Source organism: Pan troglodytes, chromosome 10 (assembly GCF_028858775.2).
Source record: "Pan troglodytes isolate AG18354 chromosome 10, NHGRI_mPanTro3-v2.0_pri, whole genome shotgun sequence".
Taxonomy (NCBI): Eukaryota; Metazoa; Chordata; class Mammalia; order Primates; family Hominidae; genus Pan; species Pan troglodytes.
Window position 1 is genome coordinate 46,370,593 of NC_072408.2, and position 16,849 is coordinate 46,387,441.

The following is a 16,849-nucleotide window of genomic DNA, read 5'->3' on the forward strand; positions in this document are numbered from 1 at the left end:
TTCTCTCACAGGTGGGCCTCTGACTTACTTAGCTTTTTACTGGTGGAGAGGGGAACATCTTCCATCCCCATATTTGAAAACTGAGTTTCTGTGGTAGGTCTTGAGAGAGATTTGGCAGCATTCCTGGGTTGTTGAGAATTGTGAATAGAGTGCATAGTCAAAGACTTGGTCTCAAAATCAGAGACACCATTCTGCAGCATGGATCCTGTCCAAGAAAGAAGACTGTACTTTAGAGCACAATTTAGGAGTAAACCAGTCATTCTTAAGTACACAAAGAAAACAGGTAAAAATGTTTGAGGCAAAACCATGCCTCTTAAAAGACTGTAAACAAAATCAACTGAAACAATAGAACAAAGATCAGAATCAGCTGGGTATGGCTATTGGCAGCTTCGGGCTTAGTCTTAAGTGGCGTCCGGAATGAAGAGAAGAGTCTGTGGCAACACATCTTTAGATAGGGAGCTCAATCCCTGTGGCTCTGTGGCTTCTTTGTAGCTTGGTAGTTTCTATGTAAGTCTGGCACAAGGAATCAAAGAAAGTCAGTATCACCAACTTCTGCAAGCCTCCATGTTAAGAAAAAAAGAGTTTTAAACTCTCTCGAGGAAAGAAGAATTTAAAAAGCTCTAGGGGCCAGGCATGGTGGCTCACGCCAGTAATCCCAGCTATTCAGGAAGCTGAGGCAGAAGGATCACTTGAGCACAGGAGTTTAAGACCAGCTTGGGCAACAGAGAGAGACCAGGTCTCTCAAAACAAACAAACAAACAAACAACAACGCTCTAGGGGATAGAAGTGTAATAAGTTAGGAAGAGTTAGGAAATGAGAGGAAAGCTAGTTCAGAAAAAAATGGAAACCACTGGCTATTGTTGGTTTGAGTCAGTGCAATGTTTTTCTCTAAGTCTTTTTTTGTGTATGTGTGTATACTAATCAATAAAAGAACACCTAAACAGCACACCATAAATCTTACATTGGCATTACACTTCTAAAGCCAGGAGCAGCAGGGCAGGGGAATTGGATTAACAAGTAATGTTTTAAAAGAGAAATTTCCAGTATCTTACCCTCAAAAAACTGGTTAACAAAGAAAGGTACAAGATATGTGAATTTATAACTAACACTAATCTTAATTCTTCACTAGAAAACAAATGTGGGACTATAAAAACCAACACCCTAGTTCTCACAAAAGCTGAAATTATCATTATTATATTTCTCACTATGTTGGGTCTTAAAATAATAATATCAACATCATCATCTTCCTGAATAACTCCACAATTTTTAAAAAACAACTTAAAGTCACCTTCTGTAGTCTCTAAATACTGAGGTATTTCTCTGCTATTAACCCATTTATGCCGGAGGCTGCAATTTTTTTAATTTTTGCATGAGTGGAAAAATTAGATCTTGGCGATGACCTTGAGCAGTAGGATATGAATAACTCCCACATGCTCAGCGTTCCAATAATGGAACACTAGGGTTCAAGTTAGATGATTTCCACAAAACTGATTTAGACAAGAGTTAAAATATAATGGAACAAGAATTGTATTTTTTCAGCCAGGCGCGGTGGGCAACGCCTGTAATCCCAGCACTTTGGGTGGCTGAGGCGGGTGGATCATGAGGTCAGGAGATCAAGACTATCCTGGCTAACACGGTGAAGCCCCATCTCTACTAAAAAAAATACAAAAGATTAGCCAGGCGTGGTGGCGGGTGCCTGTAGTACCAGCTACTCAGGAGGCTGAGGCATGAGAATGGCGTGAACCCAGGAGGTGGAGCTTGCAGTGAGCTGAAATTGCGCCACTGCACTTCAGCCTGGGCGACACAGCGAGATTCCATCTCAAAAAAAAAGAACTGTATTTTTTTCTAGGCCTTTGATAATTATAAAATGTGACTCAGATAAAAAGTAACAAAAACTAAAAAGTAAAAAGACTAATCAGCAAGCACTGGATAAAAAAAGACTAGATTTAATTGATCGCTTTCTCAATGAGGAGAACCCTGTTTTTCAACTGAATGCAACTTTTTCAAAATCTGTTAATAAACTCACCTGTTCTATCCAGCGTATCTAGCATGGCAGACTCGGGATCCTCCAATTCTCTGGCATCTATTGAAAGTGTCTCCAAACCTTCACTGAGTGAGTCCACAGACTCAGTGTCATTGATGGCACCATTGACATGGTAGCCATTCATACCACCTTTCTCTGAGGAAGGCGCAGACTGTTCCTCTTGAATGGAAACTGATTTACTGGAATCTGGGATGCTGTTACTTGGTTCTGCGGCAGGTTTCGGTTTGTTTTTCTTCTTTTTGTTCTAAAGTTATTAAAAATTTGAAAAAGAAAAGAAAAGAAAAAAAAGATTCCCCCACAACCTAGAGAGGTAACTCTAGCTACCCAAAGGTAACCAATGTTACCAATTTCTTGTATGTTCTTTCAGAAATTTAATATTTTCACATATGCTGAACTATTGCCTAAAATAAAATTTTACTATGTGAAATCCTATCCTTTAGATAAACTCAAACACATAAATATAAAACATTTCTTCATGACAAAACCCACCTTCAACAAAATCAAAAGATAAATTACAAAATGTGAAAAAAATATGTGCAGCTTATAGTCAAAGAGCTAAATATATACAGAGTTCTCAGAAAAAGCAAAATAATCCCACAGAAAAAAATAGTATAAGCTATAAGCATAGAATGATATGCAACCTCAGTCTAATAAGAGATATATAAATTAAAACTGCACTGCAATTATCATTTTTCATCTATTAGATTAGCAAAGGTCAAAAAGTATGTTAACACTGTAGAATTGATAAAGGTTTAGGGTATAGAGAAACAGCCATTTTCATGTATTACTTCTGGGAGTTCAAAGTGGTACTCTCCACGACAATCTAGTAATGCTTATCAAAATTACAAATGCACATACTCTTTGACTAGCAATCCTACTTCTAGGAATTTATTCAAGATGAGAATAACACATATGCAAAGTGATTTCTATATATACACAAGGTTATTCATTGCAGTATCACCATTAACAGCACAGGATTAGAAACAACCCAAATGTTGATCAATAGGCGACTGCTTAAATAAATTGTGGCACATCTAAACAGTAGGATGACTATGTATCCATAAAAACAAGAAAGCTCTTTATATATTGAGACATGGAATAAGCTCCAAGATATATTACATGAAAAAAGGAAGCAGGCAAAGAGGAGAATGATCTTATTTACTTATATATGCATAAAATATCTTGAAAGATATATAAGAAATTGAAAATACTGTTTGCCTTGGGGGTGGAGAACCAAATGGCTGGGGAACAGGGATGGGATAAAGATGTTTCAGTGTATTGGGTGGGTGCAGTGGCTCACGCCTGTAATCCCAACACTTTGGGAGGCCAAGGCAGGTGGATCACCTGAGGTCAGGAGTTTGAGACCAGCCTGGCCAATATGACGAAACCCCATCTCTAATAAAAAATACAAAAATCAGCCAGATGTGATGGCACATGCCTGTAATCCCACCTACTCGGGAGGCTGAGGCAGGAGAATCACTTAAATCTGGGAGGTGGAGGGTGCAGTGAGCTGAGCTTGCACCACTGCACTCCAGCCTGGGCAACAGAGTGACACTCCATCTCAGATAAAAAAATAAAAAAAAAAACATGTTTCAGTGTATTAACTCTTGTACTTTTGAATTTTGAGCCATGTGAGTATATTGCATAGGCAAATAGTAAAGTTAAAATAAACAAACAAAAGTCCTTTACCTTTTGTTTTGTCAAACTCGTAGCTCCACTGGCAACACCTAATTCTATTCCTAAGGCTAGGCTGATAATAACTGAATCAATTTTTCCCCAAGTCCTTTCTGTGGCCCTCTCCAGCAGAAACATGACTGAACTCTAGATAAACTTTTCACCTTAACAGCTCTCATCTTTCTTTCTTTCTTTCTTTTTTTTTTTTTTTTTAAGAGACGGAGTTTCGCTCTTGTTGCCCAGGCTGGAGTGCAATGGTGCGATCTTGGCTCACTGCAACCTCCACCTCCCAGGTTCAAGCAATTCTCCTGCCTTGGCCTCCCGAGTAGCTGGGATTACAGGCATGTGCCACCACACCCAGCTAATTTTTTTGTATTTTTAGTAGAGATAGGGTTTCACCATGTTGGCCAGGCTGGTCTCAATCCCCTGACCTCCAGTGATCCACTTGCCTCGACCTCCCAAAATGCTGGAATTACAGGCGTGAACCACCGTGCCCGGCCTCATCTTTCTTTTTCTTACTTTCCCCCATGTGAACTGGCTAAGTTTTCATATCATTGGGTCATGTATATCATAACTATCCCACTCAGAGTCACATCCTATTGGACTAATCCCAACAGTTAAGTGGACTGGACTGGATTTGTGCATTTGGGACTGCTAAACTGAAGCCATATTTCTTTCTCCAAATTTTAAGGAATGTCTGTGTCTCTAACACACATCCTCTTCCAGCTCCATGCACATCTTATATCACTAGTAACTTATAATCCTGGGCTAATAAATTAAGAAACTGGTGTTAGCTGGGTGCAGTGGCTCATGCCTGTAATTCCAGCACTTTGGGAGGCCAAGGTGGGCAGATCACTTGGGGTCAGGCATTCGACACCAGCCTAGCCAACATGGTGAAACCCTGTCTCTACTAAAAAATACAAATATTAGCCAGGTGCAGTGGCATGCACCTGTAGTCCCGCCCTACGTAGGAGGCTGAGGCATGAGAATTGCTTGAACCCAGGAGGCGGAGGCTGCAGTGAGCCAAGATCGCGCCACGGCACTCCAGCCTGGGCGACAGAGCAAAACTCCATCTCAAAAAAAAAAAAAAAAGAAAGAAAAAAGAAAAAAAAGAAACTGGTGTTTTCCAGGACACTCACAGTTATCTATGTAACAGGCTGAAAGCAGCGGGAAGAAGTTAAACAAATATTCAAAACTACAGGTATGAAGAGCTTCAGGAGAATCTGTGTAGTATTAGGTGACCCTTGGAAAAAATTCTCAAGCGTCACTGAGGCCAAGCCTGGTTTTTGTTCAAGACCTGACAGGACTCCTAAAAAGTGATGTAAGAGTCATGATGAAAGCATTTCAGAACTCCAGCACTGACTTAATAAAGAAAAGAACACCCCAAACAGATTTCACAGAGATACTTGATGAAAATCCATACTTCAAGCATTTCCTAAAGGGGTTACCTTTACAGTGCAGAGCTGTGGGAAGAATTTTGAGACCAGCTGGTATCCTTTGGGAAAAGCATCTGATTTTAAGTAAATAAGGAGAAAGGAACGAGAACTAATATGTTAGGCGTTGTATTATGTATTTGTATTTATTAGAACTATTTTTCTATTTTAGAGATGAGCAAACTAAGGCACAAATGTTAAGCAATATCAGTCACAATGCCAGTAGATAGTGGAACAGGGTAGGAATCCAGTTCTGACTGATCCCATAGCCTGAGTGCCTTCTACCTCCCAAAGTGGAACATCAGACCCCTCTGCAAGGCACCTAATAGCCTTTTTTTTGAGATCAGGTCTCATCATGTTGCCCAGGCTTGAACTCCTGGGCGCAAGTGATCCTCCCACCTCAGCCTCCCAAAGTGCTGGGATTACAGGCATGAGTCACCGTGCCTGGCCAGCACCTAACAGCTTTATGTCAAAGCTCATTAATATCAGGACTACAACCCAGTTGTCCGACCAAAAATCTGAACTGTTTTAACTGATTTATGGTATGAATATGGTTGAAAACCACTCAATTAGATCGCTTTCTCTTGCTTTCCTTGATTTGCTGTCTTTTTCACCCGTTTAATAACTGCACCATGGCAAAGTCATTCTGTTTCCTGCCTTAAATCACACGGAGAGGACTGTGTGGTACTCTGTGAGACACAGTTATGTTTCAAGGTCAAAGAATTTTTTTTTTTTTTGAGATGGAGTCTCACTCTGTCACCCAGGCTGGAATGCAGTGGCCCAATCTCGGCTCACTGCAACCTCTGCCTCCTGGGTTCAAGTTATTCTCCTGCCTCACCCTCCTGAGTAACTGGGATTACAGGCACGTGCCACCACACCTGGCTAATTTTTTCTATTTTTTTAGTAGAGACGGGACTTCACCATGTTGGCCAGGCTAGTCTTGAACCACTGACCTCAAGTGATCCACCTGCCTTGGCCTCCCAAAATGCTGGGATTACAGGTGTGAGCCCCTGCACCTGGCCAAAGATGTTTTTTAACCAGGTAAACAGAAGATATGTATGTGAACCTTTTCTTTCAAATATTTTTGCAGAGCCTAAATTTTTAAAAATAATATACACATCATCATGCTTTTAAATGTAATTCATTTTACCTTTTTCTTGCCTGTTACTGTCCATTCTTTGAGTACTTCACTGGCACTACCTGTAAGAGAAACCAATTACAGATTTTGTCTCCTACCACACACACAGTAGTCAAGCAGGAGTCAGCGTCCTCCCATTTTGTAATTGCTGGAGAATTTACAAAGCTCCTAACAGAAAAGTTAAAGTTAAGGATCAGGTCTAAAGTAATGTAATGAGATAATCATGCCATGCTTCCCTTTTGGAATACCTGCCTACTTAGACCCCTCCTCTCCGAGTAATTTCCTCAGTAAGTTCTTCTAAGAAGAGACTAATGTAGCTGGGCCATTTTGAAGATTCTCTTATCCATACATCTTAGACCAAATACAAAGGGGATGGCACACTGGTTTTAGCCAAGTGTGCCATCCCTTCCCCTCCAGTTACACACCCACCTTGGCTATGTTGTTTTGGAGACAGCTGCACATTACCCTAGACCAAAACACTAAATTATTTTTTAAAAAGATGAAGATAAAGAAAAACTTTACAACATTCAAACTTGTGCATCCTATGTTGGCAGATTCAGGAAAATAAAAACAGGGAGACCTAACCTGATGTTGCTATTCAAAGACACAATAGCTTCAGATAGTTTTTCTCCAACAGGTTACATGGAAGCAAGGTTCATAAAACACTTCTCAATGTTATAAATCTGAAGGGTTGACTAAGCCTGCCATTCTTCTACATATTAGATAAGGAAATTCAAACCCACACATTTGAGTCACTTGCCACAGCCAAACTAACGATATTAGAATCCGGAAGACAATACTGAGTCCTTGAATTTGCCATCTGTTGGTGAGCCACTGAATCACTGCTTTGTTATTAAGAGTCTCTTAAATTCTTATTCAACCCAAGTCCAATCAAGTCCCTTATACCACTGGCCACATGATTTCCTCTTAAATACCATTAGAGAACATTTAGCGTGAAACAATGGAGTTTTCTCAGCTTGTCTCTTATTATAGACACCACATAGCTTATTTCAGCTGAAAGAGGTATCGTCAAATGTCATGGTATGTTATGCTTTCATGGGGTCTGCTATATCATCTATGAATCACTGGATTGCTGAATGTTATAAAAGTCTGAAGCAAATTCTATTTGAGCAAATATAAATTTATTTTTAAAACTAAGTCAGGATTACCTTCCATGAATGCTTGTACTGTTTTGTCCACACAGTTATCAAAGTGCTGCAAAACCAGGATAATTTCATTGTTGCTCTTATTAGGAACTATTGCACGTACCGCATTTATCTGGAAAAGATGACAGGGTCATTTAATTCTAACATTAGTAGGTCACTAGGCAGCTGAGGCCTATACAGAGAATAATGAAAAGAGTGATATTTCATTTTTAACAATATGTATCACTCTTTAGTGTCAGTGACAGTACATACAAGCATCTCACTGGGAATGATTAATAGATGAGTGATAACAGCATGTGAAAAATTAATTTCAAAACTTAGAAATGCAGAACATTGCTAGAAATAGAAGTTATATGCTAGATTTCATATAAAGAAAAGGTGGTTTAATTTCGGTATCAGGTATTAATGTGGCATCAATATTCCCTCATTTTTAGCATACTGTAGAGAAAGGTGGAAAGGTAAATGAACTAGCAACAATAACAACTTAGATTTTTGTGTAAGATTTTTTGAAACATATTTTACCTTGTATCATTTAACTGTAAAATAAAGATAATTTATACAAACAATTTAAATTATAAACTATGTTAGGCATATAAAACATAATGACACCCATTGCATGCCACTGAGTTTATTAAAACAAAATAAATATAATTGAAGCCCCCATGAACACCTAATAAGTCCTATTTCCCTTCTTCGTCTCGCTAGAGATTTCTACCCTGAACTTGGTATTATTTCCATACGTGCTTTTGCATTTTTATGATATGTGCATATATCCATAGGTAATATACACTATTATTTTGCACTACATAAATACATAAATATTATATCATATATATTTATCTTCAATTTGTTTTTTTCACATAGCATTATTGTTTTAGATTTTTTCCATGTTGATAAATGCATCTCTTAATTATTTATTTTGAGACAGTCTCGCTCTGTCACCCAGGCTGGAGTGCAGTGGTGTGATCTCGGCTCACTGCAACCTCCACTTCCCAGGTTCAAGTGATTCTCGTGCCCCAGCCTCCTGAGTAGTCAGGATTACAGGCATGTGCCACCACGTCCAGCTAATTTTTGTATTTTTAGTAGAGATGGGGTTTTGCTATTTGGCCAGGCTGGTCTCGAACTCTTGGCCTCAAGTGATCTGCCTGCCTCCACCTCCCAAAGTGCTGGGATTACAGGCTTTGAGCTACCACACCTGGCCTGTATTTCATATTTTTTGAGACTAAAAATATATGGCTGGGCATGGTGGCTAACACCTGTAATCCCAGCACTTTAGGAGGCTGAGGTGGGCGGATCACGAGGTCAGGAGTTCAAGACCAGCCTGACCAACATGGAAAAACGCCGTCTCTACTGAAAATACAAAAATTAGCTGGGCACAGTGACGCACGCTTGTAATCCCAGATACTCAGGAGGCTGAGGCAGGAGAATCACTTGAACCCGGGAGGTGGAGGTTGCAGTGAGTCGAGATCGCACCATTGCATGGCAGCCTGGGCAGCAAGAGTGAAACTCCGTCTCAAAAAAAAAATACAGGATGAAAAATAATATACATCATTTTAAATGTATAGCTGAACATAAGAAGTAAGGGAAATCCCTAGAGGGAACTAAAACCCAGAATAGTGAGCTTGAACTATTAATAGGTAACTGTGGCATGTTTTGCCAGTCTCAATAACACATGGGTTTTACCACATAGTGCCATTAAGCCCAGTAATGCCAGCACTTTTGGGAGGCTGAGGTGGGAGGATCCTTTGATCTCAGGAGTTTGAGATCAGCCTAGGCAACATAGTGAGACCTTGTCTCTACAAAAAATAAAATTAGCCGGATGTGGTGGCACATGCCTGTGGTCCCAGCTACTCAGGAGGCTGAGGCGGGAGGACTGCTTGAGCCTGGGAGGTTGAGGCTGCAGTGAGCTGAGATCACAACACTGCACTCCAGCCTGGGTGACAGCAAGACTGTCTCAAACAAAACCAAAAAACCCAAACAAAAAGATTGGAACTGAGATCTTATGTAAGCTTGCCCTTTTAAAAATATTGCACCTTCAGGGAAAGGGTGAACTAGAATAAATCTTCCCACTGATCGTTTTTTTATTTTTTGGAGGCGGAGTCTCACTCTGTCAGGGTTGGAGTACAGTGGTGAGATCTTGGCTCACTGCAACCTCTGCCTCCCAGGTTCAAGCAATTCTGTCACAGTCTCCCAGGTAGCTGGGATTAGAGACGTGCACCACCACGCCTGGCTAATTTTTGTATTTTTAGTACAGATAGGGTTTCACCATGTTGGACATGCTGGTCTCAAACTCCTGACCTCACTCAAGTGATCTGCCTGCCTCGGCCTCCCAAAGTGCTGGGATTACAAGCATGAGCCACCGCGCCTGGCCCCACTGACTTTTGAACACAATATTCTTACTATGTGGGTTTAGAGAGATACATTTAAAGGGTAAAAGAATTGCAAATCTTAAATTTTATTCAATGGTTTTATCATTAGTAACATAGTAGTAATATTATACTGTAGGGTTGTTATTATTTTATGAGTATTATAAAAATAAAGCAAATCAGTGAATAATGTTTTTAGGAACTAAAAATTTGGTTAAGAGAGAAGAAATACATGTTTAAAATAAGATGAGAAAAGATCTTTTAATAGTATATTTGAATTGAAGATGTCAATGTGAACTCATTTTTTAACAAAAAAAATCTCCTAGTTTCATCCATGAAAAAGTCTAAAAACAGTGACTCCTCAATAGCAATAAGCACACCTAGCTCCTAGATACTGGTTTCTCTCTCTTTTTTTTCTTTTTCTTTTTTGACGGAGTCTCGCTCTGTCGCCTAAGCTGGAGTGCAGTGGCACAATCTCGGCTCACTGCAACCTCTGCCTCCCAGGTTCACGCCACTCTCCTGCCTCAGCCTCCAGCCTGGGCAACAGAGGGAGACTCTGTTTCAAAAAATAAAAAAACCATACAAGTGAGAAGGTACACAGTCTGTAATTCAACGAAGGTTAATACATTTTTGAGATGAGCAACTTAGTATGTATCAATCACAGCAATGATCCCTAAAAAATGGAAGTTTAGGTAAAACTTACAGACTCTGCTGGGTGCGGTGGCTCATGCCTGTAATCCCAGCACTTTGGGAGGCCAAGGCGGGTGGATCACGCAGGAGATTGAGACCATCCTGGCTAACATGGTGACACCCTCTCTACTAAAAATATAAAAACTTAGCCAGGCATGGTGGCACGCACCTATATCCCCAGCTACATGGGAGGCTGAGGCAGGAGAATCACTTGAACCCAGGAGGCAGAGGTGTGCAGTGAGCTGAGATCACGCCACTGCACTCCAGCCTGGACGACAGAGTGAAATTCCGTCTCAAAACAACAGAAAACAAAACAACAACAACAACAAAAAAAGGCACCAAACTTACAGACTCTACGATAAAGGTAAGATTCTGATAACTTAAAATACAAGTATTTATAGTACTCAACCACTGTACAGGACTCCATAGTCAACAATTTTTTTTTAAAATAAGACAGAGAGGCCAGGTGCAGTGGCTCACGCCTATAATCCCAACACTTTGGGAGGCCAAGGCAGGCAGATAGCCTGAGGTCAGGAGTTTGAGACCAGCCTGGCCAACATGACAAAACCCGTCTCTACTAAAAATATAAAAATTAGCCGCCCGGCCCCGGCCCCCCGGGACGGAGAGCCGAGCAGCCCCGGCTCTGGGCTACGGACTATGGGCGAATAGCTCTGACCCCCCGGCGAAGCATGCCGCCTGCCTTGGCCTCCCAAAGTGCCGAGATTGCAGCCTCTGCCCGGCCGCCACCCCGTCTGGGAAGTGAGGAGCGTCTCTGCCTGGCCGCCCATCATCTGGGACGTGAGGAGCCCCTCTGCCTGGCTACCCAGCCTGGAAAGTGAGGAGCGTCTCTGCCCGGCCGCCATCCCATCTAGGAAGTGAGGAGCGCCTCTTCCCGGCCACCATCCCATCTAGGAAGTGAGGAGCGTCTCTGCCCAGCCGCCCATCGTCTGAGATGTGGGGAGCGCCTCTGCCCCGCCGCCCCGTCTGGGAAGTGAGGAGCGCCTCTACCCGGCCGCGACCCCGTCTGGGAGGTGAGGAGCGTCTCTGCCCAGCCGCCCTGTCTGAGAAGTGAGGAGACCCTCCGCCTGGCAACCACCCCATATGAGAAGTGAGGAGCCCCTCCGCCCGGCAGCCACCCCGTCTGGGAAGTGAGGAGCGTCTCTGCCCGGCAGCCACCCCATCCAGGAGGGAGGTGGGGGTCAGCCCCTACCAGGCCAGCCGCCCCGTCCGGGAGGGAGGTGGGGGGGTCAGCCCCCCGCCCGGCCAGCCGCCCCGTCTGGGAGGTGAGGGGCGCCTCTGCCTGGCCGCCCCTACTGGGAAGTGAGGAGCCCCTCTGCCCAGCCAGCCGCCCCGTCCGGGAAGGAGGTGGGGGGGGTCAGCCCCCTGCCCGGCCAGCCACCCCGTCCGGGAGGGAGGTGGGGGGGTCAGCCCCCCGCCTGGCCAGCCGCCCCATCTGGGAGGGAGGTGGGGGAGTCAGCCCCCCGCCCGGCCAGTCGCCCCGTCCGGGAGGGAGGTGGGGGTGTCAGCCCCCCGCCAGGCCAGCCGCCCCGACCGGGAGGGAGGTGGGGGGGTCAGCCCCCTGCCCGGCCAGCCGCCCCGACCGGGAGGGAGGTGGGGGGGTCAGCCCCCTGCCCGGCCAGCCGCCCCGACCGGGAGGGAGGTGGGGGGGTCAGCCCCCCGCCCGGCCAGCCGCCCCGTCCGGGAGGTGAGGGGCGCCTCTGCCCGGCCGCCCCTACTGGGAAGTGAGGAGCCCCTCTGCCCGGCCAGCCGCCCCATCCGGGAGGGAGGTGGGGGGGGTCAGCCCCCCCGCCTGGCCCGCCGCCCTGTCCGGGAGGGAGGTGGGGGGGTCAGCCCCCCGCCCGGCTGGCCGCCCCGTCCGGGAGGTGAGGGGCGCCTCTGCCCGGCCGCCCCTACTGGGAAGTGAGGAGCCCCTCTGCCCGGCCAGCCGCCCCGTCCGGGAGGGAGGTGGGGGCGTCAGCCCCCCGCCAGGCCAACCGCCCCGACCGGGAGGGAGGTGGGGGGGTCAGCCCCCCGCCCGGCCAGCCGCCCCGTCCGGGAGGTGAGGGGCGCCTCTGCCCGGCCGCCCCTACTGGGAAGTGAGGAGCCCCTCTGCCCGGCCAGCCGCCCCGTCCGGGAGGGAGGTGGGGGGGTCAGCCCCCCGCCTGGCCAGCCGCCCCATCTGGGAGGGAGGTGGGGGAGTCAGCCCCCCGCCCGGCCAGTCGCCCCGTCCGGGAGGGAGGTGGGGGTGTCAGCCCCCCGCCAGGCCAGCCGCCCCGACCGGGAGGGAGGTGGGGGGGGTCAGCCCCCCGCCTGGCCAGCCACCCCGTCCGGGAGGGAGGTGGGGGGGTCAGCCCCCCGCCTGGCCAGCCGCCCCATCTGGGAGGGAGGTGGGGGAGTCAGCCCCCCGCCCGGCCAGTCGCCCCGTCCGGGAGGGAGGTGGGGGTGTCAGCCCCCCGCCAGGCCAGCCGCCCCGACCGGGAGGGAGGTGGGGGGGGTCAGCCCCCCGCCCGGCCAGCCACCCCGTCCGGGAGGGAGGTGGGGGGGTCAGCCCCCCGCCTGGCCAGCCGCCCCATCTGGGAGGGAGGTGGGGGAGTCAGCCCCCCGCCCGGCCAGTCGCCCCGTCCGGGAGGGAGGTGGGGGTGTCAGCCCCCCGCCAGGCCAGCCGCCCCGACCGGGAGGGAGGTGGGGGGGTCAGCCCCCTGCCCGGCCAGCCGCCCCGACCGGGAGGGAGGTGGGGGGGTCAGCCCCCCGCCCGGCCAGCCGCCCCGTCCGGGAGGTGAGGGGCGCCTCTGCCCGGCCGCCCCTACTGGGAAGTGAGGAGCCCCTCTGCCCGGCCAGCCGCCCCGTCCGGGAGGGAGGTGGGGGCGTCAGCCCCCCGCCAGGCCAACCGCCCCGACCGGGAGGGAGGTGGGGGGGTCAGCCCCCCGCCCGGCCAGCCGCCCCGTCCGGGAGGTGAGGGGCGCCTCTGCCCGGCCGCCCCTACTGGGAAGTGAGGAGCCCCTCTGCCCGGCCAGCCGCCCCGTCCGGGAGGGAGGTGGGGGGGTCAGCCCCCCTGCCCGGCCAGCCGCCCCATCCGGGAGGGAGGTGGGGGGGTCAGCCCCCCGCCCAGCCAGCCGCCCCGTCCGGGAGGTGAGGGGCGCCTCTGCCCGGCCGCCCCTACTGGGAAGTGAGGAGCCCCTCTGCCTGGCCAGCCGCCCCGTCTGGGAGGGAGGTGGGGGGGTCAGCTCCCCACCCGGCCAGCCGCCCGGTCCGGGAGATGAGGGGCGCCTCTGCCCGGCCACCCCTACTGGGAAGTGAGGAGCCCCTCTGCCTGGCCAGCCGCCCCGTCTGGGAGGGAGGTGGGGGGGTCAGCTCCCCACCCGGCCAGCCGCCCGGTCCGGGAGATGAGGGGCGCCTCTGCCCGGCCGCCCCTACTGGGAAGTGAGGAGCCCCTCTGCCCGGCCACCGCCCCGTCTGGGAGGTGTACCCGGCAGCTCATTGGGAATGGGCCATGATGACAATGGCGGTTTTGTGGAATAGAAGCGGGGGAAAGGCGGGGAAGGGATTGAGAGATCGGATGGTTGCCATGTCTGTGTAGAGGGAGGTAGACACGGGAGACTTTTCATTTTGTTCTGTACTAGGAAAAATTCTTCTGCCTTGTGATCCTGTTGATCGGTGACCTTACCCCCAACTCTGTGCTCTCTGAAACATGTGCTGTGTCCACTCAGGGTTAAATGGATTAAGGGCGGTGCAAGATGTGCTTTGTTAAAAAGATGCTTGAAGGCAGCATGCTCGTTAAGGGTCATCACCACTCCCTAATCTCAAGTACCCAGGGACACAAACACTATGGAAGGCCGCAGGGTCCTCTGCATAGGAAAACCAGAGACCTTTGTTCACTTGTTTATCTGCTGACCCTCCCTCCACTATTGTCCTATGACCCTGCCAAATCCCCATCTGTGAGAAACACCCAAGAATGATCAATAAAAATAAATAAATTAAAAAAAAAAAAAATTAGCCAGGCATGGTGGCAGACGCCTGTAATTCCAGCTACTCAGGAGGCTGGGGGATGAGAATCACTTGAACCCAGGAGGTGGAGGCTAAAGGGAGCCGAGATTGCGTCACTGCACTCCAGCCTGGGTTACAGAGTAAGACTCTGTCTCAAAAAAAAAAAAAAAAAAAAGAGAGCCCATAAAGCTTTTATGTTTTTCTCAGTACAGCTCGTTGAGGGCTACATTACTAAAACCACTTGGTTTTCTTCCAAAAGAATGCTCCTTAGATCTACTTCTGGCCAGGTGTCGTGACTATCCCATCACTCTGGGAGGCTGAGGCGGGTGGATCACTTGAGGCCAGGAGTTTGCGATCACCCTGGCCAACAGGGAGAAACCCTGTCTCCACTACAAATACAAAAATTAGCTGGGCGTGATGATGCACGCCTGTAATCCCAGCTACTCAGGAGGCTGAGGCACGAGAATCACTTGAACCCAGGAGACAGAGATTGCAGTGAGCTGAGATCGTGCCACTGCACTCCAACCTGGGTGACAGAGTGAGACTGTCCCGAAAAAACCCACGAAAGACCTATTTCGGCCGGGCATGGTGGCTCACGCTTGTAATCCCAGCACTTTGGGAGGCCGAGGCGGGCGGATTACGAGGTCAGGAGATCAAGGCCACAGCGAAACCCTGTCTCTACTAAAAATACAAAAAATTAGCCGGGCATGGTGGTGGGCACCTGTAGTCCCAGCTACTTGGAGAGGCTGAGGCAGGAGAATGGCGCGAACCCGGGAGGCAGAGCTTGCAGTGAGCCCAGATCGGCCACTGCACTCCAGCCTGGGTGACAGTGCGAGACTCTGTCTCAAAAAAAAAAAAAAAAGACCTATTTCTTGTCTTGGCTCTGAAGCCTCCTGGACTTAAGAATGCTCTTCAAGTACTTGGGAAGATCCTATTCAGATTGTTCCTTAAGGAATGTTGCCAAGTGAGATACACTCAGCCACATAAATATTAATCAACTAATTAATACTGAATATCTTCAAAAGAATTTAGAATGAATATACATGGAGATAGGCAAAGAAAATGTTTGCATTTAATAGGTTAATAGGTTCTGCGCAATCAGAACCTATTTATGGCCGTCACTCTCTGATATATAGTGGCATTGTTTTATTCTTAAAATTTCAGTCTCATAATGAGTTTGTGGTAGCCACTAGTCGTATTAGTACCTAAATTTTCCTATGACATTTAAGTTTACTATCCATAGTGACTAGTCTTACCTTCTCTTTCATGTTCTCAAAAGCTCCTCCCTGGGCCAGTACGGTATTGGACTGCAAATCAAAAATGAATCCTGATGAATCTGAAAGAATAAGGGAAAAATATATTCAACATAATCCAAATATAATCCATCCCTAAGACAGAAGGGCCAAGACTGGCTGCTTTCGTACCATAAAACAATTAACAGCAACTTAGTTGCTATTTGGCAAATTCTGTTACATAGATAACGTATAACTGCCTTTTGAATTAAACTTATAATACAGAAATTTAATTTTAATAAAAACTGTCACAGCTTGAGGTAAACACTAAATACATCAACATATTAGACTGTCCTGTAATCCTTGATATTGTTGTTAATTATCCCACCTTAAGGCCTTCTAAAAATGTCACAAGTAAATAGCTCCCCATGGTAAAATTTAACACTAAAGAATCTGAAAATGTGAGTGGGATGGGAGCTTCTGTAGCATTAACAACACACAGTTATTTCCTCTTCTAGCCGGAACCATACATATTATGTTTGTAGACTATAAAGCCGTGAATACATTCATGTGTGTGTCCCTAATATAATGCTTGATGAAGCAAGGCATCCAAGTTGTAGGTTATGGAAAAACAGTTCAATATGATTGATTACAAAAAAGATTCTGGTTTCTCTGTACTTACAAAGAAAAAGGCTATGTGCAAATTTAATCAGTTTCTTTACCCCTATGTGATCAATAAATTACTTCAGCTTTAACACTCAACAGCTTTGTTTTAACCCAATAAGATAAAATCTCAGGAAATGGTTAGAGTGCTTTTCAAATTCTGATGTGCATACTTACCACCTAGGGAATCTTATGCTAAAATGTAGGTTGTGATTCAGCAGTCTGGCCTGTGGCAGATTTTTACTCCCAGGTGATAACAATATTACTGATCTCTGCACTGTACTTGGAAGTAGCTTAGGAGTTAGAATTTCAACAAGGCAAGTAAAAGGAAAAATGTTAAGAAAAGGGGTACAAAAAAACCACGGTAATACTCTAGTACACTTTCCAAATTATTTTGCTGTTATTACAGATATGTTTCAATTAAAGATTCTTTCATGGCTTAATCTTGAACCTTGAATT

General features: G+C 46.9%; 1 protein-coding gene across 4 annotated transcripts in view; it reads right to left on the reverse strand.

Annotated features, from left to right (window-relative positions):
• The window catches only part of SPATS2 (spermatogenesis associated serine rich 2), a 160,987-nt gene that overhangs the window by 30,391 nt on the left and 113,747 nt on the right, over positions 1 to 16,849 (reverse strand). For all 4 annotated transcript variants that reach the window (XM_016923475.4, XM_016923476.4, XM_063786715.1 and 1 more), the window contains 5 exons: positions 15,752 to 15,831; positions 7,459 to 7,567; positions 6,302 to 6,351; positions 2,027 to 2,288; positions 29 to 205 (listed from right to left, as the gene is read on the reverse strand). In XM_016923475.4, coding sequence (XP_016778964.3) covers positions 29 to 205; positions 2,027 to 2,288; positions 6,302 to 6,351; positions 7,459 to 7,567; positions 15,752 to 15,831 — 678 coding nt within the window. The remainder of the gene's footprint in view (positions 1 to 28; positions 206 to 2,026; positions 2,289 to 6,301; positions 6,352 to 7,458; positions 7,568 to 15,751; positions 15,832 to 16,849) is intronic.